This window comes from Anopheles coustani, chromosome 3, assembly GCF_943734705.1.
Source record: "Anopheles coustani chromosome 3, idAnoCousDA_361_x.2, whole genome shotgun sequence".
NCBI lineage: Eukaryota > Metazoa > Arthropoda > Insecta > Diptera > Culicidae > Anopheles > Anopheles coustani.
The window spans coordinates 95,079,676-95,105,949 of record NC_071288.1 but is presented as its reverse complement, the minus strand read 5'-3'; the positions used below and the strand labels follow the sequence as shown (position 1 = coordinate 95,105,949).

General features: G+C 48.6%; 1 protein-coding gene across 1 annotated transcript; it reads left to right on the top strand.

The window, feature by feature from the left end:
* The first annotated feature begins 508 nt into the window (after positions 1-508).
* LOC131272840 (chitin deacetylase 1) lies at positions 509-12,729 on the top strand. Its single transcript, XM_058274707.1, has 5 exons — positions 509-560; positions 4,986-5,146; positions 5,222-5,471; positions 11,394-11,715; positions 11,901-12,729. The coding sequence occupies exons 1-5, from the start codon at positions 509-511 to the stop codon at positions 12,727-12,729; spliced, it is 1,614 nt and encodes a 537-aa protein (XP_058130690.1).
* The last annotated feature ends 13,545 nt before the right edge of the window (positions 12,730-26,274 follow it).

Sequence of the window (26,274 nt, the reverse complement as noted above, 5' to 3'; positions counted from 1 at the left end):
GAGCAATAATAAGCCACCGAAACCGACTTTTGGGACGGCGTACGGTGCGTCCACAACCCCGCCTCGATCGTGCGCTCGATCACTCTGCAGATCGTGCGGCCGCTCCGTTTTGCCCCCCGAAATACGCGCGTGCCCGTGCGGTGTACCCCGCGCGTGTGTGTGTGTGTGTGTGTGTGTGCGCACAGTGCCGAGAAAGGCCGAGTGTCGGTGGGCCACGGATCGCTCGACGCAACTGCAAAAGCGGCGCGATTGTCGCAGTGAAGTCAGTGTCTCCGCCACAGTCTCAGTCGACGGAGGTTTTTCCTTCATTCAGCCGCGAGCTTCAAGGAACATAGCCCACCTTTCCCACCCCGGACCAAGTGTGTGTGATTGTGTGCGCGCGCATTTTCAGTGCATTTTCCCGACCGGTGAAGAAACGGGAGCCCAGCAGTGCGGGACCGTAGGACTTAGATTTTTCGTTTAGCGTGTGATTTATTCAAACCGGCTGAGCGTAGAGTGCACGGTCAACATGGTGAAGTTTCTGGCCTTAATTGGCATCATCGCGCTGACGGTGGCATCAGGTAAATGAATCTCCTAAACCCTTCTTTCTTCCCTACCTAATATAAGAGAAAAAACAAACAAACAAACATTGGACTTTGGCGTCAAGCGACGAACCCCAGAATAATCTCATTCCAAGCACCAGCATTTTTCCCGCAAAGGCCCAACATGTGAGGGAGCTCGGACGAAGAAAAACGAGTTTCTGTGTCACGTAAAGTGGGGAAAACACATTTACTTGTGTAGGCAACCTTTCACAAACTCACCATCGACATATGCAAAAGCCACGAAAAACGCTTTTCAGTCAGGGTGCATTTCATTCACCCCCCACCCATTTCCATCTAAAACAAAAAAGAAAACAATTGTGAACGTTTGCCAGCCCAAAACGTTCGATTCTGTTTGGGAGACTTCAATCGAACGGCAAGCGACGAACCCTTCGTCGTCTTCGAACTCGATGAAGTTAAATTACGCAAACACGCAATTTTTTTCCATGTGTGTGTGTGTGTGTGTGTGTGTGTTTGTGTGTATGGTTTTGTCCACCACAGACCCTTGATTGCAATCCCCATCCACGACGGAACATAAACTGCATCCCAGCGAGACCACGAGGTGAACGTTATGGAGAGATCGTCCGCTATTTCCGCCCTCGCTGAAAAGCTGTCAAAAGGAAAGCGCAGACAAGCGAAAGACAGATATAGGAGGAGGAGGAAAAAGAAATACTTTATACGAATCGTCACTCGATGCCGATTACCGCACGGGGCCGGGTTCCCCGTTGCCGGATATGGAAATCCAGCCCGCCATCCCGTCTCCCAAAGGGGCGGGCGAAAGCATACCCGGCTGGGTGATAACATTATACAATCAGCATCGCCACCTCCCCCCGCCCCTCCTCCTTTGAGAGCAACCTGATCCCGCGTGAGCTTTCGGTTATCATCGGTTATGGCTGATTGGCGAGCACCCAATCACTTTTTTTTTTTACTCCTTCCGTAACGCCCGCCAGCAGCCCGCGGGGTCGCCCATTTTTTCGACGACCTACGAAATTCCGGACGTACCCGGTTTCCATTTCATTTTTATATTCAATCACTTTTTTTGTGGTGCTGCTGCTGCTGGTTGTTATGTGCCCATTTGCCTACCCCGGAACACGGGCGCGAGGAGAGTGTCTTTTCGCTTTCTTCGCGGTGAAAGAAAGAGTGAAGTAGTAGCCGCGGCCATTATATTACGTGATAATGCAGCGAAGGAAGAAAGGAAGAAAAGGAAACACACAAGCCGAAGAGATCCGGCGCGATATGAGATGAAACTTGTTTCCCCCTCGGGCGGAAACCGTTGCCGAATGGGAGCTTGTCTTGAGGGTGTTCACTCCTTCAGCTCCTTTCTCTTGTTGGCCATTTTGCTCTCTCACTCTCTCTCGCTCTCTCTAGCGTCCTACATGATAAAGATCCTGATCGCAAGTGTTGTGTGGTGCATTTTTTTCGTCCCTGGGTAGATTTTATCCCCCCGTTTAAGTTGAAATGCAGATGTTGCATGTTGGAAATCCCCGGGGGTAGAGGAGATGACATTTTCGAGAGTGTGAAAAGTTCAATTCCTGATCAGAGGCGACCTTTTCCTTAGCTAAAGTATACGGCCAACTTCCTGTCTTTACGCGAAAGCCGTTGTTCATCTTTAAATGTTAAACATAGTGTGATCAATCCGTGTCAGCTTCTTTATGCAAGTTTGTTCTCTTGCGTTTGCTTTTCATTGTGATGATGAAGATTCAATAAAAGTAGCAAGAACACTCCCATGCTTCAATGTATTAATGATTTCCTACCAATCATGCTGGCTTCGCATTCGAACATTATGTGGAGTGGGATTTTTTCCCTCTATCCCCCAACCGACGGGCGACCTCCTCCGGGTGTCAGTTCATTAGCACCGGGTCCCGGGAGATGGAGATTGAATTTGGTTTCGTGCAATCCGTCCATCCTCCCAGCAAAAAAACTAAAAAAAACAAACGGTCGGATCGCATTGCGATGTAACACAAAACCGGGCATGACGAAAGCAAATCAAACATGATCGCAAGAGAGAAAAAAAAACATGAAGAACGGCAAAAAAGGTGGAACAAACATCGACCAAATAAATGAACTCCTAACCATCATCATCATCACCAGCAGCAACAACATGATCATCAAGATCGTCGGGGTCGCTCGGAGGGAGTGAAAACGAAAAAGAAGCGAGCGAGGGAAAAACGATCGCTTGCTTGATCATTTGCGAGGCGATCTTTCGCAACCAAATCTGGGTGCCGCATCAAATGTCAACCGAGAGGAGCGCCCGCGGTGTGATTTTCTTTCTCCCCTTCCCCCTTTCGCACCACTCTTCTGCAGTCGTTGTTTTTTTCTTTCCACTTTGGAGTTTCGCCTTTCGATCACGAAACGAATCGCACAATGCACATTAGTGCAACGCGGTTGTTGCTGTTGTGGGAGATCGCAATGTCTGTGGGATCGGGATTTGGGCTCGCCAATGCACCTGCCATCTTCCCACCTCCTCCACCCCCTCTCGGGGGTTCGTGATCATCACCCAGGGTGCCTTATGCCGTTGTGTTGCGTGAGAACGGCTGCACCTTGAGAAGGTACGAACGAAAAAAAGATACCACAACTCCCTGCGCTTGGTGATAAATTTTGCACCGCGAAAACCCCGAAACAATCGCTAACCTTTTCCACCGCAGGGGGAACTCACGGGAGCGCCACCCTGTGGCGAACACGCGAAATTGCAGCCAAATGCCGAAGCAGAAGCAACACAAGCTCCGGAGAAGTGCCCCGGCGGGGGGTGGCTCACACAAGATCCCGTTGGCGTCGGCTGATGGCCAAATGATGGCTTTAATGTTGCATGTTTAACTGCTTGCAGCTCCCTCCCCCTTCCCCCCATGTACCACATAACATAGAGAGAGATGCGACTTTGGTTTTTTTCCTCCCCGGTGGGTTGCATTATGCAGATGTGCTTTGACCTTTAGCCGATTTTTTCGGGGCAATCACAGCCTGGTTTTGCAGCGGTATCGATTTCATCCCGGAGATGGAACTGTTCAAGTGTTCGGGTCGCTCGGGTTGTCGTCAAGCAAATAAAAAAACGATCACCGTTTCACCCAGAAGGTGCACATTAAATCCATCGACTTAAGCGTAATGGTACTCGAACTAAAGTGCTGCTCGCGACGAGTATTCGCCTTTGACCCGCGCGGTGATGATGGTAATTTAACACGCTCGTAAAGGGATCGATTGTAGCCCAACCGCGAACCGCATCTTTTTATGGCATCTTCTATATCAGGGGTCGGCAAAGTCCGGCAAGTCAACTGATTTTATCCAGGCCCGCAAGAACATATTAGTGCTTTATTTTAAAAAAACCCATCTCAATTTTTATCGGATTTGTTCACGATATCAGGTTTGTTTTTTTGACCCAAAAATGAAGATTAAAATTGTTGAACGAAGTATTAAATGACAGGTGACTTTTCCTCGTATACTGTTTGTTAGACTATTTCTAACGTACTTGCATTATTGATCGTTCTAAAATCTTACTAGTTGCGAGACTGGCGAGGCCAAATCGTTTATTTTGTAACTAAAATACCAACATTTCAGGAAAAAAAAGTTCTTGCGAAATAAAATAATTCTTTTTTGTATCTAAAATACCAACATTTCAGGAAAAAAATGTCGCGAAAAAAAAAACTTGCGAAATAAAAATAATTCTCGTAACATTGAAAACTTCTCAAAGCTAGATATTTAAAGAATTTAAAGCTAGAGAACAAGATAATTAAAAATAATTTATGAACGGGATACATTTCGTGTTTTCAATTGAAGAAATTTTGTAAACAGTACAAGAAACCAAAATTCATAAGTTGAAACAGATCAAAATTCAACGAAAATAAGTATGAAAATGTTTGAAACTTTGCACAACAGTACCTTTACTGTACTTTGAAAACAATAAAAAATCGTTTAAGGTTTAAGGTATGCCGACCCCTGTTCTATATGGGGTCGCTGGTTGCATCGCTCGATCGATGAAAAGGGAAACCTATTTTCGTCCGCTTGTGACGCGAGAGGTCAAGGTTTCCCCTCCCTTTTACCTCTTCTTCGAAAGGCGTTCGGCGATGATGCATCATTTTCTCGGAGGGAAAATCGGCCCGTCTCGACCCAGTTTTACGATCGGATATCACTCGCAAACGGGCACTAGGTTAAATCGGCCAAAAGCGTTCACGGACGCCTAAAATTACCGACTATCTGCACCGGCCAGCCACAAGTTCAGTGCAGAGTAGTGCTCGAATAAGTGCACTCGAGGGAATGCAGCCAGCTCCGTTCGGAGTGATGTACGGAAACCTTGGCTCGAGCCGCCTCATTATGTTCACCCGCTCATTACAATTACTTACCACTCGCGACAATGAGGCTTTTAGCTGTTCGTCCTCTAACCAATGTTCCTCGGTTTCTTCTTTCCCCTCCCTCCCCCAGCCACGGCCGAGGTACGAATCAAGCGACAGGCGGAAGAGACCACCAAGAAGGAAGAGTCATTCGAGAAAGAGCTTTGCAAAGACAAAGACGCCGGAGAATGGTTCCGGTTGGTAGCGGGCGAGGGCGATAACTGCCGCGACGTCATCCAGTGCACCTCGTCGGTAAGTAGCAACCTTGCAGTCATCTTCCGAGAGTGTCTTAATCGAGCGTCCTTCGCCCGGAATTTCCTTTCGCAGGGTCTGCAAGCGATCCGCTGCCCGGCCGGGCTGTACTTCGACATCGAGAAGCAAACGTGCGACTGGAAGGACGCGGTCAAGAACTGCAAATTCAAGAACAAGGAGCGCAAGGTGAAGCCGCTGCTGATCACCGACGAGCCGCTCTGCCAGGAGGGCTTCCTGGCCTGCGGTGACGGTAACTGCATCGAGCGTGGCCTCTTCTGTAACGGCGAGAAGGACTGTACCGACGGCTCGGACGAGAACTCCTGCGGTAAGTTACCCAAAGATTCAGCAGATTTCACAACCGCCGGTTTCAGGCTTTGGTCTACCTGTTTTGTTTTCGGGCTTTCGGAGTTGATGATGTCTTACCCTCCTCGCCCTCTTTCGATTTCTGCCAAAATTAGCCACGCTCGCGTGTCTTTCACACTCTTTGAAACGAAATTCATATCCATAACGGGCTGGCAACCGATCCGATCTTCTCCACCGAAAGACCACAACGGCAAAGGCGTAATCGAGCGCACCCGATTCCGATCGCGATCGACAGCTATTTTGCATAATCCTCACGCGCGCGCGCCGACGAGGCGTGGTAGCGATCCCAAACTAGATTTCTTTTGGGACATAAAAAGATGAAGGAGAAAAAACAAGCAAATCGAACAGAAAAGAAATCCCAAATCAACCTAATCGGGACGGGTTACGACAAGTAGGGCCGTGGTAACGTCAAACGTCGGAGGAGGAGGAGGAGGAGGAAAATCTAAGTATGAAGCGAAGAAGCCGCCTGAGAAAACGCAACCAGCGTCGCGTAGAGGAGAAAAAAAGAAAGATCACACCGATCCACACCCAAGCGGGTTTCGGCGTTCGTGTAGTCGATCTCTCTGAATCTGAATCCAAACATCTGGACGTCCTTGGGCGCACGAGTGCCGGCTGGACCTAGATACGCCGCCGATCGAAGGAACGCCACGCCGGTGTCTGCAGACGCATAAAATATGCTAGCGGCGGCGCCGAAATACGGTCAGACACACGCACACGCATGGAGTCAATCTTCGATACTATTTTTATACCTTTAAAGTGAGCCTTCTTCTCGCCAAAAGCCTGTTGACCTTGTCGTCGGGGAGGTGTTTTACCGAAACGGCAAGATTACGTCCCGAGATCAGATCGAACCATTCGGATGACACCACGTGGTGCCAGCTCGACGTATCGATCGCGACACGATCGGCCATTTGGGAGCTATTTTTAGCATTATACTCGTTTGCATCCCCTCGAGCGGTTCGCGCTTTTGTTTTTCGAAACTGTTTCCATGGGCCGCTGAAGGGCTCCGGAGTTGGCGAAGTGGAGAAGGAAGTTCGTTCAGGGGGTAGGCAATAATTTCTCCTGGCGAAAACTTTCCCTTTCACTTGACACCACCAATGGTCAAGACATAATAAAAAAAGGACCTCTTGGAGGTGTCTTTTTACTTCCCTTTTGCCAAGTTTTTGCGTGGCAGTTTTCTCTCTGGGAGTTAATGGCGTTTTGGTGAAGCTTCAACTACTGCAAGACAGACAATGTCTTACGACAATGCGATGGTCGTGTGCGGCTTTCACATTTGGCATGCGCACCAGCATGAAGCCTTCTTAGCCCGAAGCCGAGTGATGAGTGCCCGGCTTTACACCGTTTTACAATGCGCCAGTTTTAACACTCGACGGCATCACCTGCACACAACTGCCGGATTGCTAATTGACCATCGGGCGGGTTGGTGGAAAAAAAAAAATGGAAAGGAATGGAACGCACAACAGGAACAACCGAACCGACATACATGCGTGTCGCGTAATGGCAATCGAGCTCCATTACCCTGTTTTTTTTTGCTGTATAGACTACGGTTTCAACTCGAGTTGAAGGTGAAAGGAGAAAGGCTTCAAAGGCGTTTACGGTTATCGGTGGAAACCCGGATGTACCCCGGGAACATCGCAATGCCTTACATTCTGATAGCTCCTGTAGTCGAACCTGTTTCTGGTGGAGTTTAGTTAGGATGAAATTGTTGACAATGTTTAAGTAAGAACACAGAGCCTCTAGACATTCAAAGGCGTAATTCAAGATCCTCGAACAAATACGCAGGTGAAATTGCAAAACGTTATGCAACGACTTACACCACCATCCAAAGTCACCAACGCCAACTCTTTGGGTGCGCAATGTCACGCAAGAAGCACGGTTGAAGGCTCTCTCTCTCCCTGCCACGCAGGCCCGCTTTGGCCTATCTTGCCTCCCCCGGAGCCAAAGTCAAATAATAAGGTGCGCATATTTTAGGACCAAGCAGTTTTTCGTTGTTTGCGCATCGTAGAGGCACCAGTTCAGGGGCTGCTGAAGCAAATCTGCATGCGGCTGCGAGCAAACACAGACACACACACACTCTCGAGGACAGGCTGTTCAAGCGAAATTCCGACCGGCCGGGATTTGCATTGCATTTGGCTCGCTTTGCATAATATGCAAACTAGTGGCAAATAATTTGTTTCGCTCCCATCGTAAGGGTGTTTTTCTTTTCCTTTTTTTTGGAAAGTCCACCAGAGTCAGGTGTCCAGTTGGGACACGAGACTAGAGCTAGCTAGCGCTCCCTGGTAGTTCAGGGAGAACCCCCAAAGCGCCGAGAATTCAACCGTTGTCGGGTGTGTCGCGCGTGTCTTTTCTCTATCAATCGCCTCTAAAATCGCCTGAAGGCGCGATCCCGACGCAGTGTGGAGTTTAGGTCAAACAGGGTCCCTTAGCCTGGCCCCGGCTGCGAACCGTGTCGAACCGGTCTTGCCAGTGCCCGGGCCCGAGAGAGAGAACTTGCGCAGACACCCCGACCACTCCGAAACTACCCGCCAGAGCCGGGCCGGAGTGCGGGCCACTGGCAAAGCGGGTTTGTAGGTTACACGCCGCATTGCAGGCCGCCCGAAGAGATTTCTCGATCGAGAGGTTCCTCCGCTTCCTCTGGAAAGGTGCCCCCCTCTGGGCCGGCCGACTAAGAGTTCGCTTTCCTTTTCGCTCACTCAACGCAGCGTGGCGAAACTTACGCAACCGCTTCGGTGTGCTGGTGGTACTGGTACTACAACATTTGGAGCTGCCTGCATGCGCTGATTGCGACTTAACCGTAGTCTACGGCGTAAACGAAGATCGTCAAGATTTCGGCGTGGATTTCTTCGTGAGCAGTACCAAGCTCTAGACGACGATGGAGAATTGCACAGATGGCAGAGACTAAGTCCTGGAGTTTGCATAGATTACCAAACATCAAGGAGTTCATGAACCTGAGCTATGTGCAGAGTTCGAGGCATTTATGGGGCACCAAATTTGTGGGAAAAGGAATTCTTGCGAAGGAGCGAACCGTGTAACGGCATGCGATCACGCCAACACCGCGGAATCGGATTCCACAACTGCATCCAAACGACGTTTAGCTCCGCATGCATGTCTAGCATGTGCCGCAACGTGGGTCGTAGTTGGCAGCACCGACTAATAGGTTTATTTATTGGCTATTTGCTCAACCACCCGAAACACACACACACACCGGTCTCGGTTCCCCAAAAGTAAATACTACCAACTGCAGGGCAAGCCAACCGAATAGCCAGCCAGCTGGCAAATTGTTGAAATGGCCAATGGGCGCTTTGATCACAAAAGCCATGTGGCAGAAGCGGGGATTTTCGCCTTTTCGTTCAGTAATGGGCACCTAATGGATGCCAGGCGCATTGTTGATGAATTTCCGTTCTCTCTTTCGATGGCTCCGAGGTTTTTGTCCGGCTTTAACGAACGAGCAGACATTGGTCTGCGGTCATGACACGAGCAATGTTGCCAATGTCCGAGACGATGTAGCTGAAAGTTGGGTACCGTGTTCGGTTTGATGAAGCTGTTGATCGCCGTCGCTACAGCTGCAGAACTAGCAATAAAAAACGGCGGACGCAGCAAAGATTGCGCCTGCTCAGGGTTAGGAAGAAGTCATCACCTCTTTTAACTTGCCTACGACCGGTCTGTAGTTTAGTACGTGGTCGCGAAAGTCTGCCACATCAGCTTCCTACTTGATACTACTACTACTTCTTACCCAGGAAGTCTAATGCCTGTCCCACCACTTCCCGGGTGCCATTTTTGATTCCATATCAAGGTTCTTCGGAGCTGGAACCTTTAATTAATCCGAGTGACTCACGCCCAAGTCGGTGGTGTGTGCGTCACACGAGATTCTAATTTGGCGGCATGTGTAAATTTTTAATCAGACACCTCAGGTGCCTTTTAGAACTCCCTCCCAAAATCCGGGAGGGTTGGCCGCCACTTGTCGGCAGCGCACGCCTCAAGGCAATCCTCTCCAGCCTCGAGCAGGATCTGGTGAAGCTAATGGCTCGTCTATTTCATTCTGAACCGATGGGAACATGGGCTGGAAAGCGCAGGTTTCTATGGAGTCTCACACTCGCCCAACCACCTGAGGCGGGATCCGGTTCGAGCCGTTGCCGCAAACCGTGTGCCATGTAAGAAGCAGGAAGCAACCAGGAAGCACAAGGCGGCGAAGTGCCACTTAGTGGCGGTGCACAGACGCACGCACGCGTGACTGCTCCCTTGGTGGCGTGTGGCAGTGTGTGGTAGCCCTTCCCTTCCGCATATGACACAGACACATTCGAGCGACACTAGGCCACGTCGGCAAAGTGGCCGACTCCGTTTGAAAGCGAAAAAGTGAGCAAACCGCTCGCCGCTAGTTCCAGCAGCTGGTCCGACCGGGTCTCGAACCGGGCCTGTCCGTCAAACAGGTTTTCTGGGCCCGTTCCCCACAGTCTAGGGGGCCCTTTCCGACTACGTCTCCGTCTGCGTATGTCCCCTCAGAGGCGTCGTGTCGGACGTACGCACATCTCACCGGTCCAGTCCAGTCCAGTCTGCACCTTTTGACTCCTTTTGATGGACACCAAACGAGCGTAAAGGACGCCCCAGGGTGGGCCGGGTAGAGGTGGCGGATAACGGCCGAGGAAGTGTAGGAGACAACTGCAGGGGCTTGTAAGCCCGTAAGCTCACGGCAACACTTTCGCTTCGTGCTTTGCGTAATATCACCTTCTCCAAGAGCCGCCCGGCGGCGATGTGGAAGAGAGGGCTGTGGGGACATAATCCCAAGCCGGTTTTGTGTGATCGAAAGAAAGTGAGAGAAAAAAAACACAGGCAATCCTGAAACCGACGCGCCAACAAAAACTAGGTTTGTCCGCCATGTGTGTCGCATCCCCGCGCCCTCCTCTACCGCCGACGACGACGAAGTAGACGATCGAAGCCCGGTGGTTATCAAATCGGCGTGATCTTTACGGATCTTTCTCTCTGACGTCATCCGCGCGGAGGTCACCCGGACGAACGGCGGGCGGTGGCCGGGGACATCGTTTCGAGACGTGGAGCCCTCCCCCGGAGGCGCAGCAGGGTGCGCTAGCGTTCGATATGTAAATTGAATTTCACTCTTGATTTCGTTTGAAAAACTGGATTCCGAACACGACTTGCCTTGTAGTTGTTGAGGCGAATTCGTGCTTTCCCGTATCAAGTCATCGACGCGCGGTACAGCGAATGAGAACGAGAGTCTTATCGAACTATCGAATCCATACTCTACACTCTAATAGACAATGCAAATAAATACCTGTCCAGAAGTCTTGAAGAAGTGAGTAACAATAGGTAAATAACAAAGAATTACATGCACAAGATATAAAAGAACCGGTGTTATGGTACATCCACACAAAGGTATAAGAGTAGTTTTGTTTACTTCAACTTCAGATGACGCTTTGAAAGCTCGACAATGGTACATGGACAATAAACAGAACCTAGCCAGAGAGATACCATTACTCAGAGCATTGATTATTCATGGCTCTCAAACTGGTACTTATGATGCATGAATGATTGAACATGAACGATTTCCGATTCCGTATAGAGTCCAATGGTTATGCAGATAAAGTTAAACACCTTATGTTTGCATGTCTTGGAAGTTGGCTACTGCAACTTTGCCAGTCATGGAACTGCACAAACGACTCGTTGTCGTTGCGGTTTCGAATGTTCTACGCAAAATCCTTGAAGTGTCACAACGAATATGTCCGGGTCTGACATAGCTCACGGTCCGCTGGTATCAATCAATCTTAAAAGCTTCCTGTAACCGTAACCCACAGCCGATCGCTCCCAGATCGCAGTTGTTGTACGTGTGTTGACGATCGTTCTGCCTCTTGTTTTTCTCGTTCGTTCGACCTCACAGACATCGAAAGCGACCCGAACCGTGCGCCACCGTGCGACGAGTCGGTGTGCCAGCTGCCGGACTGCTTCTGCTCGGAGGACGGTACCACCATCCCGAACAACCTGCCGGCGAAGGATGTGCCGATGATGATCACCATCACGTTCGACGACGCGATCAACAACAACAACATCGACCTGTACAAGGAGATCTTCAACGGCAAGCGCAAGAACCCGAACGGCTGCGACATCAAGGCGACATACTTTGTCTCGCACAAGTACACCAACTACTCGGCGGTGCAGGAGACGCACCGCAAGGGTCACGAGATTGCGGTACACTCGATCACGTAAGTACCGCGACTTGTTTTTCTAGCTTGTTTTACGTTACTTTTGCCTACCGGAGACTGATGGGATGAAGGAGTGGATCCACCATCATGTTGTTGTCGTTGCATTGTTGCCTGTGGAAACTTATTTGCAACCATTTGCCATTCCCTTTCTTTGTCTGGTCCTTCTCGTTGTCCAATGTGTGTAGTCACAACGATGAGGAACGCTTCTGGTCGAACGCGACGGTGGACGACTGGGCGAAGGAGATGGCCGGCATGAGGATCATCATCGAGAAGTACGCCAACATCACGGACAACTCGGTCGTGGGAGTGCGTGCGCCGTACCTGCGCGTCGGAGGCAACAACCAGTTCACCATGATGGAGGAGCAGGCGTTCCTGTACGACTCGACGATCACGGCCCCTCTGTCCAACCCGCCGCTCTGGCCGTACACCATGTACTTCCGCATGCCGCACCGGTGTCACGGTAATCTGCAGAGCTGCCCGACGCGCTCGCACGCCGTCTGGGAGATGGTGATGAACGAGCTCGATCGCCGGGAGGACCCGACCAACGACGAGTACCTGCCGGGCTGCGCCATGGTCGACTCCTGCTCGAACATCCTCACCGGGGACCAGTTCTACAACTTCCTCAATCACAACTTCGACCGGCACTACGACCAGAACCGCGCGCCCCTCGGACTGTACTTCCACGCCGCCTGGCTGAAGAACAACCCGGAGTTCCTGGACGCGTTCCTCTACTGGATCGACGAGGTGCTGGCCAACCACAACGACGTCTACTTCGTCACCATGACGCAGGTCATCCAGTGGATGCAGAACCCGAGGACGACCAACGAGGTCAAGAACTTCGAGCCGTGGAGGGAGAAGTGTGTCGTCGAGGGCCAGCCCTCATGCTGGGTGCCGCACTCCTGCAAGCTCACCTCCAAGGAGGTGCCCGGGGAGACGATCAACCTGCAAACCTGCGTCCGCTGCCCCAACAACTACCCGTGGGTCAACGATCCGACCGGAGATGGCTTCTTCTAAGTCCTCCCTTCTCGTAGGAACTCCCGGATAGCTCCCATTTGGTTTACCCTTTTCGCTTGCCTACAGCTGCCAAAAGTCTTGTAGGACGAACAGGGAACTTCCCTTTCCTCTCTTTCCCCTTCCCTTTCCCCTAATCCTCAAACTGTTTCTGTCAATTCCTCATTCAAGGAAGAGGCAGATGTATTTTTTCGTATCAAAACATGGGCTCGAGTCCCCGAAATGTCAACATGCAGCGCCGCGACTGCCGTCTAAAGATCCTTCCCCTCCTCTCCCCTCCCCCAAATGCACCCCTTGTCCCATTGCACAAAACCCCCTCCTTCTTCAACTCAACATCTAGTCTCGGTGCCTCGAGTGCCGCAGCAACTCACAACAATTCGATGGCCATTCCCCCCATACGAGACTAGGAACAATCGCGGCCCTCCCACCCCATTCCGGGGCGGGGGGAAACGGAGGTAGAAGCAAACAAGATCGTCTTGCTGAACTACTGGAATACAACAACGGTAAACACAAAACAAGATGAGAAAGAAACAAGAAAACGAATGCTGTGGATACTACGATTATGTATTTTTTTGTCGTTTATAATTTAATTTAATACAAACCAATGGAAAATGAAACAAAAAAATATGGAAAAAATACAAAATACAATTCAACCCACAACAAACAACTGCGACATATGTAATTGATTGGTGAAGAAACAAAAAACAACTCTCCGTGGAGCCCAAAACGGAACGAAACAAAACAAACACAAAACACAAACAGAAAACATCACAGCGAAACGAACAACCCTGCCCCATGAAGGGCGAAAACTTAAACGAAATCTCTCGCGCACGAACCACACGGCGGAGTAGGAAACGCAAGTAGTAGTAGAAGCAAAAGAAATACGGCGCACACTCCTCCATGACACGGTGCGCCAGGAAAGGCGGGGATTCAATTTCATTCAACTGCGCCTTCTCCCATCGCATTAATCGGCTCGTACTTGGAGCGGATTTATGTAGCCTTTTTTTTAATCATTAGTGTTTTTTTTTAAAATCATTTCTTCTTTATCCGTCTTTGTAACTCTCCTTCACACCCGTCTCGACTCTCGATTAATATGTAAATACTGTGTAGACGCTAGTTTTGTAAGTGATTTCTCTGCGAGTGCCGTACGCGAATACGGAAGAAAGCCTCTTTCCAACAACACCACACATATAGAATCCGATTCAAAGCAATGCAAGTGTTTTAGTTTTTTTTATTTCTCTTCCCCCGCAAGTCTTGCTTTTTCATGCCAATAGAACCAAAACCGGCAAAAGCTATCTATAAAATCTAACACTCGAAAACACCACCACCTCCTAATGAGAAATATTGTTGTTAGCAAAAATTGGAAAGAAGACAAGAAATAAAGACTATTTTAGAAAAAAAAAGAACACAAACCCTGAGTCTGAAGATTGCGTTTCATAAATGGTTGCACCACCCGAGGGGATGATGCTCACGGGGTTGGGAATTGAAAGTTGGTGTCTGTGTGTGCGGTTTTGTGTGCTAACGAAGGCGGTAGTTTTAGAAAGAAAAAACACAACACGGAGGAGAAGAAGGAGGAAAAAAAAACCCTATATCCCATGACACTTCGACACGCGGCCAGGCCGTGTCGTCAGCGGTATGCCAGTGAAAGAGAGAGTCAGGCAGGCACGGTTTTCTTTCCTTTAGACTTTTTCAATCCCGACCCAAGGTGATCCAGTAATCATACCACATAGTGGCGTGCATGACACCTAAGCCTCGTCGTGGTCGGTCGCATAAGCGGCGGACTGGTATTAGATGCGATGCAGCATGCGCTCCGTATAGTATTGAAGTATGTGCACATAGCTTCTTTAGGTTGGTGGTAGTTGCTTTTTTTTCTTCTATCTTCTCGCGCGATCACATTCCCTAGTCTGCTTCCTTATCTATTTTTTTTTATTCTCCACGCGAGGGGAGCGTGATCGTGGGGGGGTTTTCGGGGTAGGCTTGGGAGGTTGAAATCAAATTAGCGAAAGTTGATGTTGAGGTCCCTGGGTATTGGTAAATTCGATTGGAAATAGGAGGCAATCGAACCGAATCTGATTGGAACCATCCCCCCATCGCAATTCCAAAAGGGAAAAGGGCAGTGAAATCACGACTTCGACCCGAGACAACATACACCAACCCGAAAAAGTCGGCGCGAAAGGTCGGCGGAACGGACGAAAAACATCGAATCCAACTCCCTCGGAACTCCCAACATAGGCCACGTGGTACCAACGTGTGCGGCCCGTCAAGCCAAAAACTAGCTTGAGAGAAAATGTTTAAGGGCACCACGGGGGGTTGGGGAGGCCGGGACCAGACACCCAGTTGTTGTTGGCATCAACAGCGACATGTTCTGCGGTGTTTATGATAATGAACTATGGGAACTCGTATCGGGCGCGGACACACAATCGTGCATGATGATAGCTATGTTTCAAGGTTGATGAATTTCAACGGACGAGCCGCTGGGAGAGGCGGGGAAAAGGATAGTTTCGTCGTGCGAACAATTATTCCCAAGGTGTGAAGATAACGAAAGGGAAACTAATCGATCGTCGTGTCTGGCAGAGGTGACAAATGGTGATCAACCAATTTTTGGGATGGAACAAGACACGAAAAGGGTACAAAACTCGAGGCCATTCTGAACGCAATCAAGCGAGCGTCCCGAGGAGATTCTCCATCAACCGATTTTGATTGGTTCGGCCCCCTTTTTTCTGCTTACAACACTGTGGATCAACGGCGACGTCGAGCTTCAGGGGGAAAACCCCAACGATCTTGTAATGGCTGCCCTTGGCTAACTTGAATGAACATGATTCATCCCGCTGCGAAGGATAAGAGAATTTTAAAGTTTCTGTCACTGGTCAGATGGTCGTGATGTTCAGCTGCGAAATCGATGTCGAGTCATAGTTTGACACCGCTCTCAAGAATTTACCCCAAACACCCTCGGAATATCGTTTCGAGGCACGGCTGCACAGTGGTCGAAATTGCCATGGAAATTTGGCATCATTTTAAAACAACGAAAAGAAGCTAGTGTTGGTCATACTAGCTCTTTTGCCCGGTTACATAGGCTGCACTATGTGCACTATGTATTTTTTTATGTGACAGCTATCTTGGAGGTGAAATATGGAATTTTAGTCAAATGTAACATTCATTCAACATTTTATTCCAAGTCCAGTTGGGACACTTTTCAAAACATTGAAATCGGTACTGTCCAACTTCATATCAATCTTAAGAAGCTTTGGAACTATTTGTTGCTAAACACTATCTATCAAACATATCCTTCAGTTTCTGCATGTTTATCCATCGGAGTTAGCTCTGGATTGCGTTCTGGTTGATTTTTTTCCTAATTCAGCCGCAGGCTACCGATTGCATAAAAAACTTGCATGCAAATGGAGCTTGAACAATCTTACACCTTACAAGTTGCTAAATTTTATATATTGTAGATATAGATAGATAGATAGAAGATAGATAAATTATAGATAGAAGATAGAAGATTTTAGGTCCTTGTACCATCTAAAATTGTAAGGTATTGTATTGCGGATATCGTTTAAAATGGTTCAGGTATTGAACAAATCCTTGATCTCGCAAGTGAACTTAGAACTCCCAAATGTACTTAGTGCATTTTGCTATAAATTTGGCTTGTGAAATTAATTTTCTGAAGGATTTAGGAGGCTCTACTCTCTCACACAGAACCACCGTGCCGTATCTTTATGAGAACAATACGGATCCCATTAGTAGCTGGGATGGGTTTTTCCCCGGCCGACCGAAGAGCATCCGCTTCGAGTACTGCGTCCTAAAGAACACGCCGCACCACGGAGAGATCGCCTGGGATCGTCGTCTAATTAACCCCCATCGGTGCGGCTGGCGATGGCGATGGCGTAGTTTGTTGCTGGCTGGTGGTGCAAGCAAGCAAGCTGACTGACGCTGTAGGCGACACGGCATTGCCGGCAGCGGTTCGCGCACCTTCGGTGTAGTCTTACCGATCAATTTCCACAGCGCCGAGACACACGCGCGTCGTCGTCGTCGGCTCGTCGACTAAACCGTTATAAGCACACCTTGGTCAATTCCTTTCATAATTTACCGTTGCATTAGCGGAACGCCTTCACACAGTTCCCAACCCCTCCCGTCGCCGCCACGCCATTCACTTCCTCCATCGTGCACACAACACCCCCAACCCGTACTACCCCTTGGGTGCTGCTACTATCATCATCAATCTGTCAATTATCGCCATCATAACAAAATGGTACAAATTCGGCACCGGCAAGCAACATTCCCGGCGGGGCAAAGGGGGGTGACAGAAGGTGACAGGCTTCTCACGAACCATCTCACGGCATCGAGGATGACGATGATGCTGATGATGCCGATGATGCCGATGAGGGATCAGCTCAATGCGGGCCTATATGTCAAGTTCGTGAGTTCGGGTTGCGCCGGCGATGTCGCCCGCCTTGCGAAAGACCACTCGTGCCCGGAATCGTGCGCCGATGTAATGGACGATAATTTTTCGGTATTTGATTACTGGTTATCGACGCTTCAGTTTTCGCCCGGCTCTTAAATCGATCGAACCATTGTGCGGGTTGGGCTTTAGAGTCTTGACATTAGAATGCAATTTCCGAAAAGGGGGAAGGGTGCAGAAATACCATCATCAAAGCCATCAGAAGCACCCAATTCAGCTGATTTGGAGTATTTATTTTATAAATATCAGATATATTGACGGGAACTTGAAAATCGCATTTTGCAAATCAAAGCTAATTGATTGCTTATTATTTTGGGTTGTTCTGTGCCTCACGCTCAGCTCAAGTTGATTCACAAATGGTTAACAAGTTCTTGAAGGCTTCAATACCCACCATTATTCTCCCCTTGAAGATGCACTGTCATTGCCTTTTATTATGAAATACCAAAGCAGACAAGGAGGATCAAGGACTTCACTGAAGCATCGGCAATAAAAATACGAGCCCAAGTGAAGTGAGGAAATCAGCCAAACGATCGAATGAGAAGCACACGTCAATCCGAAAGGCTCTAGAAGCTCCACAAGAAGTCGATCGATGGCTACCACCTCTTGCGGGGTGGGGGCAAGGAAGAAGGAGAGCGTGCAATTATTTGTAAAAACCGTTCAACCATTACACCATTCTCGCGTTCACCTGCTTCACTACCCCACGAAGGGTTTCGCGCGATGCGATTCGAATCGATTGCGTTTTGATCGTTCTAAGCTACCGGTGCGGCAGTTGTCTTTCCGTAAATTGACCCACTACCGGCAACGGCGTGGTGCGCCGCCGGGTGATTGTTCCGTCCGTCTGCACAGACGCCCTTTCCGTCCCCGCCAAAGCCCCGCCCGCCCTCCCGCAGGAGGCAAACGGAATCCGGTACCGCTACATTCTAGTGGCTCACCTCACGGCAATTAAGTCGTATAACTGTTTGATCGAATTAGTATTCCATTCGGGTTACCCTCCCCCCACGTCCGGCAGCTTAATTCACCATCCCCAGCGACCCCCCAATCGTCCAACTTTGAATGACAATCGCATGAAGTCGGCATAGATAGTTAAAGTAGCTCCACTAAGCTCACCGAACTTTGATTAAGACGGCGCCGGTGCAAGACGAACGCAAAACGGCATACCAAATGTCGGAATTTCAGCTCTTAAGTAGGGCTGAAATGAATTCCAAACCGATCAGCAACAAATGTATTTTTGTAGAGCAATAGACATTTCCCTCAGCCAAGAACAAGAAACACTTGGTAAGGAAAAAAGGATAGGGTCAATGAGGGTATTTTGGCCCATGTATGTAATTTTCGCCCACTAGAAAGGAGATCAATTATTACACTGATTTCAAATAACGATGCGCCCCACCATTTTTATAGTGTTAATATCGATTTATTCTAGTTAGATACCAAATTTGGAAGCGATTGCATCAATATAGAAAATCGTTAAAAACTACGGAACTATTTTTCAACAAATCATGCTGTAAGCATATAGTTCGCCCACCTTGAGATATAAGCAACCACTGCGTAAACAAATCGAAAGTAATGTTTTTCTTAAGCTTTGAATGTTTTTAGGAATTATCAAAACGCACGAGAAATAATTGTAATTTCGATATGAAAGTGGGCCAAAATAGATGCGATGAAATCTGGTTTCGATTAAAATGAAATTTGTACGCATTCTGACACTGACAGCTGGCTGTCAGACATTTTCTAAACGAAAATCCGATCATCCTGCAACAAGAGTGGAAATTAAAATATCAAATTAAACATTTAATCTCACTTATTTAACAATGGTAAAAGTAAATAACAGTTCCTAAATCATTTTAAAGATTATTAAAACCATAAAACACGTAAAAAAGGCATTTTTTTATATGGGCCAAAACTGGTACATAGATGGGCCAAAAAAGCGACAAAAAGTGTGTTCGGAAATTGATAATTTTTCAGTGAAAACATAAAATATACTCAAACATATGAATTTTAGTGCATGCTTAGATAGCTAGTCTACATTATCATACCAAGTTTATCGTAATATGATCGGTACAATTAATGCAATGTTTTCTTTTGGGGCGACCCTTTCCCAAGTGGGCCAAAATAGGCACTTTTACCCTACTTGAGACAGGAAAAGATATGTTCCACCCAGGAGGAAGTAAGCCTCCCGTGGAGGAACATTTGTTTTCCAGCACGCCCTTTTCGTTCGTGGGCTTCAGAAAATGTCCGACCCAGCGCTGCCAACGGGGATAAATTGCCTCGCGTTGGGCGTTGGCCTAATCGGGGCGACATGAGCTCCATAATGTGTCGCGAGGAAAGCGACTTGCGCGCCTAGGTCTTTGTTCTGGGGCCGGAAGGTTCTGGTCCAGTTTGTTTTTTCTGCTCAACAGCGGACAATTTCGCAAACAGACACCGGTTTGCTTGTGGTGTTGTGTTGTGGGGCTGTTGCTGTTGTTTCACTTTCTGCCACTTCTGGTGCCAGCCTTCTTCTTCGTCGGGGTTTGGAAGGCAAACGAGTCGGCGTCGGTGGACGGATGAAAGTGGACACCCCATCGGGGAGGGGAGGAATGCATGTGAAGGCATGTGAACGCAGTGAACTCTGTTAGCCTTGAGTGGCGCGCGGTGCGACCGACCAAACCCCGGAATGAGGAACATTAATTTCCCAGCCACCCCCAGAGCAGTTCCGCAAAGCACCGCTCCTCCTCCCCCTTACCCGCTGCAAGTGAAGAAAGATAATTTATTACATCTTCTTGCGCGTGCTCGGTTTCGTTCCGTGGCGGCCATCGTCCCCGAGAATGCGAAAATTAAAAGCGAACAAAAAAGGAAACATTCCTTACCCCTTCGGAAAGGGTTCCGGAGCCGAGCCATCCTGCCAGCGACAATCGTCTACAGACAAATATGCACACCCATACACCCAGCCAGCACTCCGGTGTGTCCGTGCACATTTTCAAAGTGCTATTTATCTTCCGCGATTAGCAAACACGCAAACAGACCTTGCATTTCGCGAAGGATACACCGGGCCCGGACAAAGGTGGAGAAAGAAAACGGCAAAACGAACAGCGCGTTGCAACAGAACAACTCACTAGGCAAACAACGACGCAAGCAACGATCGCCAAAAAAGTGCCAAATGCAAAGTAAACACACTCCGCTCGATTGCGCAGCACCACACCACTTTGGGTTCGTCGCTTGCATAATCGCCCAATTTACGCATCCGCTTGCAATTTGGCTCGGAGGCACGGAGATAAAGGTTCGGTGAAATAAAATAATAATCCCGAACCGGGAAAGGGAAATGGCCATTTCTTCTTCCGCCGCAAAGCGTGAACTCACCAGCAAGTGAATGAACCTCTGTGAACTCACTCTGTTGGTGAAGGAAAAACGACACGAATCTTTGTGGAGAACACGATCGAAAAACCGCCAGGTAAGTGCATCGAGCGGGGTGAAACGGTGCAGAAAGTAAACGCACGTCATTGCAATCTCGGCACACGGCGCCAAGGGAAGGAAAGTGTAAAGCGATCGCTGATCTCTCATGGTAATGATCATGCCCGAAGTGGTTGGCTTTTGCCCGGCACTGTTTCTCTTTCTTTTGGTGATATTTTTAGATTCGCGTACGAACCCCGCGCGGTGCATCGTAAAATTAAATCCCTCTCGAAAAAGGCCCTCATAAGAAAGCAACAACCCAAAACTACAAACACATACTTATATCGACGTCGTCGTCCTCGCCTGAAATCGGCCAACCCTTCCGTGGGTTAACACTTTTCGGGGTTAAAATTTACTTGACATTTGCGCGCCTAGTCGGAGGTTTTTTCGGGTCCTCCCTGTGAAGAAATTGATGGCCACCACTTTCTACCAGAGCTCGGCTGTGTGTTCGAAAGTCACACAATAATTCATCCTCCGGGAGGGGGGTTGGTGGTGGATGTGAGGTGTCTGGGTCGTCTCGTTTGTGGGAAGTCGGTAGATGAAGTCTTTTACTCCGATGTTTGTAGAGTAATGTTTATCTATTGACTTGGTACGACCGGCCACCGCACAACGCGTTGGGTTTTGTTGTGGTTGGAATGGATTTTCTACCCTTTTTCAAATAGGCATAATAAATTGTATACTACTGTATCGAATCATCGTACTCTTCGGACGGAAGGTTACTTTTTACGTTGTTTTAATTTTATTTCTGCTGAAAACAAACATTTGGGAACTTCGGGGTTATGTAACATTCAATACACCGTTTTATAGAAGGCATTTTTTAAATGTTGTATTAAACTTTGCAGAATAATTTATTTTAGCACGAATAAAATGAAAAACATAACGATTTATTAGTAGAAATCACAGTTAAATCATCAAAAACTGCAATGCGTTATTCCCATCAGTCTTTTTTAGACAGTTTTTTGAGACTCCTGGTAACATAACATTATATGCAACATTTCAGTTCTATGATTTTATGCCCTGTATTGACTTGTTTTCCTCGTGGCCCATAATACCACAAGGCTCCCTAAGACTCCATATTTTGGGGCGTAGTCTTCTCAACACTCTGCATCGGAGGGAACAATAGTCACGGCAAGTCAACAGTCGCCAACCGAAAAACTGTCTCGCAAAGGGGAGGATGAAACCCGGGGTGAAAGGTAGCACACCAACGCGCACACACACACACCCACGGACACGCATTATTTCACCCGTCATTTGATCGGGGAGAAAAAGATCGATGAACAACGGTGAACAACACCAAAACCGGTCCATCAAGATAGTGGAGATGAAATGAGATTTGGCGTAGCCACACAATCCTCGCCGGTGTTCCCCCCATCCTGCCCGTCCTCGCGATCCTGGAGTGTAAGGAGCACCACCACCCTTTTCCCTGCCCTGGTGGTCGATGGTGAGGTAAAAGTAAGATATTTTGGGCGATATCTGAAGCCCCAAACCAGACCAGACCAGACCAGACCAGCCCGGGACGATGGGTTCGGTGTGAAATTTGTCTTCGGGGCAGCACCAGGCAGGGCACAGTTTCTCCGTGCACACAGCTGCCAACGCCCGCTGCGATCGATCGTGACAGCTCGCCCCGGGGGAGGTTTTTTGGCCCCGGGTTTCGGGCGGGGGTTGGCATCGTCTTCCCGTCGCCAGCTTGACGCCAGCCATTCGTCTTCCGCTAGACGCCCTAACTCATCGAGGCTCCGCGTGCGGGAAAAGGCCACTCATAACGCATGCGTGCGAATGCGTATGATAAGGGAGTTTGGCAATGGTTCACCATCGACATCAACAACACCGAAAACGAGACCGACGCAGGACCAAGCGTTCGCTAATTTCATGGTCAATTGAAATGGGTTAATCGTATTGGGTTTTGGGTGGTAGAGAGTCTTGCCGCTTGGTGGGGGGGATCCTGCCTGACTCTTTTCATTTCTCGGCAGCCTCTCCTCGGCAATCTCCTCCATCAACTTGTTTTCTTCATATTTGTCCGCCATTGTTCATACAAACAAGTACCGACAAAGTGGGCCACCTTTTGGTGGAGGTTAGGTTTTGTAGTTCTTTTTTTTCTCTTCTTTGCACGCACGAAAAAACACCAATCAAAACCCACCTGGAAAGTGTCAGCCATCGTCTAACGGTTGACAGTTTGCCTGCCTACGGTCTCCTGCAGCCGCTGACGAGCTTTGTTGTTTTGTCCCTATTGAGTTGCGATGATAAATATTGTGGATATTACGGCACACAACAATCAATGCCGTTGTCGTTCTGGTGACTGCGTAGGGACATTCAGGGCACAATGCAGTAGTGTCATTGTAAGGTAAACACACATTTTTAGATGTATAAAAAGTTCAAAGGCAAGAGTTTTCATATCATGATCATGTGGTAATTGTTTGTTTCGAAGGATTCCAGATATATTTCCAAAATACTTTATTGAGTATTGATAGAAAAGCGATCGATAATTCCTCTCATTACCTTACAAAATTTTTGTGCAGGAAAAAGCTGTCATTTGACAATCAGTTTTAAAGTTTTGCTGGTCTTTTCTTGTCCCCACAGGACAGACCCATTGTTAACTCCCACGTTCGAACAAATAAAACCTAGAGTCAAACCAACCTAACGACGAGAAATTTCGACTCAAAAATCTTAACCAGCGCGTTTCCAATGCGAGCGCACCATTGGAGTAGATTTATGCTGCCAACGTGCCGGGAATGCTAGATATATGCTTGCACGTGTGCATCGAAGCCATTCCGCGTCGGGTTCGTCGTCTGACGCCGAACGGCGTGTGTCTTTTATTTTGCTTTTAATTTCCCGTTGCTCCAAACACATGGACGTCCCCTCACGTCCTCGGGGCGGCGGTGGTGGTTTGCATCCTTTGGCGCACGTGACGCAAATGCACAATCACCGGTCGACGGAAGAGAGAACGAATGAAGAGAAGAAAAAAAAGAGGAAGAAAAGATGATGGTAATTTCGTGGGTATGTGCACGGGGGTCGATTTCGAGTTCATTCACATCGATCGGTCGGTGAAAAGAGCAGCAGAGTTGATGAGATCGATTGCTAGTGGGTGATGTTTTTATTTCGGAAAACTTCCATTAGGAAAAAAAAGGACTAACAACGAACCTTATCGTGAAACTGTACTGTTGGGTTCACTGCGAAAAACATAACAGCTAGCTTGGTAGAAAGTATCTCACAGTTTGGTGTGGCTGTGGACGTTTGAAAATGTCCCAAAGAAAACAAGTAAACATGACAGTTTACCTTAGCCAAACAGAGGCCCTTCCTTCGGCTTCGCGGCGCCAGCGCGCTGGGTGTAGACGAACTCCGGAAACATCCGGTAGCAAAAACAGCACCGAAACCGTAGCCAGTAGCACAAACTTTATGACAAATGATCATTAATCCACACTCCCAGAGCGGAACACCTTTCCTCCCTCCCCCACCGGGGAAGCCGGAGAGACCACAGAGCAAACGCCTCCCCAACGGTCCGGAGGAAACCGCCAAGCCGCAGCCGCGAGCTTTCTCGCCATCTCCACCAGAGAGCACACATTATCGATGCGGAGGGGTATAGAAAAAAGGGAAAGTTATTTATTATTTTACATTTTCACGTTCACTCGCGACAAGCGGCACACCGAAACACACTCAAACCGAGCGGAGGGACAAAAGCCGGAGCCGACGAGGAGCATCAAAAAGGAGCATTGAACGGCCGAAGGGGACAATAACATAAAACTGCCAGCTTTCGAGAGAAGCGACCAACCTCGGGGCAAAACGCTTCCCGCCTCCGTCCAACACCACTTACTTCCTTCGCGCAAATGATGGATTCGCATCTGGAGTACATCGTAAAATTGCAGTTAAATGCATCACGCACCAAAAGCGAGTCGGTAAATTTTTCCATCCAACGCAAAAAGCTGAACCCTGTCCCTGGCATATTGAGTATCTCTTTCCTCTTTTTTTGTTGTTCGCAGAACATATCGATCTGTCAATTGACATTTATGCAATTCCTCGATGCCTAGGATATATCGCCCGGGAAGTCCCCACCCTAAAAAGCGAAAAGTGTTCTGAGTCAGCGGAATTTCTAGGAGGAGGTTGTCAGCATAAATCCGCTCAGGTTCGTCGCTTCTGGGCGGATTCGACGGTTTGAGCAATATTGCGGCATAACCGCATGCGTCGGCGCGTTCCAGCGGAGTGGAAGTCCTTGGCATCGATTTGGTTTTCAGAATGAATTTTTGCGCCGCTACCAACCATCCCAAAGCCAAGGCATCCTCAACACGTGCGCGTGTGCAATGCGCATCGATGTTAGTCACCGCCGCGCGATTTGCGAACAAGTCACACAGTTGTCTTTGCGACTTTGAGAAAATGGGGAACTTCTTGCGATTAAAACCATCACCGTGTACGTGTCCTCGAGCCAAGGAATTGATGGACGCTAATGAACGGCGTCGGAGTTCCCCGACGGAACGGAAAGCAATCGTGTCTGCTGTGTGGTTTCCCTTTTGGGGCAAGGATTTTCCAGCCCGTTTCTGGACGACCTTTCCCATGTCTTATTGCGGGAAAATCAGCTGCCTGCTGTGTTTATGTTGTGGTTGCGTTCGAAAGTAGTCAACCCCTACGGGAACGGTGCTAGGGAAGCATGTCCTTGCGATCCTTTTCCAGCTGCTCCAGCTCCCAACTCCCTGCCTGCTTCCTGGTTGTCTCCGGGGTTTGGCTCCAAACCTCCCGCCTCGTGTTATTGCTCCAGTTGTTGGCCTTGATCTTTACTTCTCGGCCGGATTGGATGGACCAACCGACAACCGAACACGGCAAACGTCTTCCACTTGCCCGGCGGCCCCGGGGGTAAGTAAGTAAGCATGTTGGCCCGTTTTTTCCTTTACCGGCCCAGTTTTTCTAGTGTTAATAATTTACGAAATTTTTGAATAAATTGCATGAATCATCTGATATACATAAATTAGCGTCCGTTATCAGCGAGCAGACGAGAGCAGACGAGAGTCCATTCGCCAAAAACCATCGCCCCAAGAGCCGGCGTCTTAAAGCTCCGACGACACGCTGCTACTGTACGCCAAAAACGGGGGACTTCTGATTACCAGTTTCTAACGTGGTGCTACGTGTGGTTCGGATCAGGTCCATTTCCTCATGGCAGCCGACGACGACACTGGGTTGGGTTCGGTGTTGCAAACCTGGGGGCTGATTGTGGCGTTAAGGAAAGAAAAATCTTCGCAGCTCGGCTTTTTTTTTTTTGGGGTGCTATTTTCGACGCCGGCGAGAAGAAATTGCACAACAAATGAAAGAGGTGCAAATTAGCAGCCAAAGTCTCCAAAGCAAAGACTCGGCTCTAATGTCCTTTCGAAGGGAAAGTCGAAAATAAAACACCAAGCCAACACCAACGGCCGGATATTTGGCGAGCAGAATAGACCGGAAAATATATATATTTATGTGTTCCACGCGCGGAAACTAGTGTGCAGGTGGAATCTCACATCTCGCGCCACCTCTAATGAGGGACAGATGTTATGGCCTTCCAATATTCCATCTATGGATGCGGCCGGCGCGTTATGCATTGATTGTGAGCGCGTTTATGCAAGATGGATGAATGGATGGATGGATGGATGTTTGCAATTACAAATCCAAGCAAATTGTTATGCTAAAAGCAGGCGCTTTCAATTACC

Bases quoted from the DNA above. Each gene is read 5' to 3' on its own strand.
- LOC131272840 (XM_058274707.1), top strand. From the start codon at position 509: ATGGTGAAGTTTCTGGCCTTAATTGGCATCATCGCGCTGACGGTGGCA. The intron at 5,147-5,221 runs GTAAGTAGCAAC...TTCCTTTCGCAG, and splicing joins TCATCCAGTGCACCTCGTCG to GGTCTGCAAGCGATCCGCTG. The intron at 5,472-11,393 runs GTAAGTTACCCA...TCGACCTCACAG, and splicing joins CTCGGACGAGAACTCCTGCG to ACATCGAAAGCGACCCGAAC.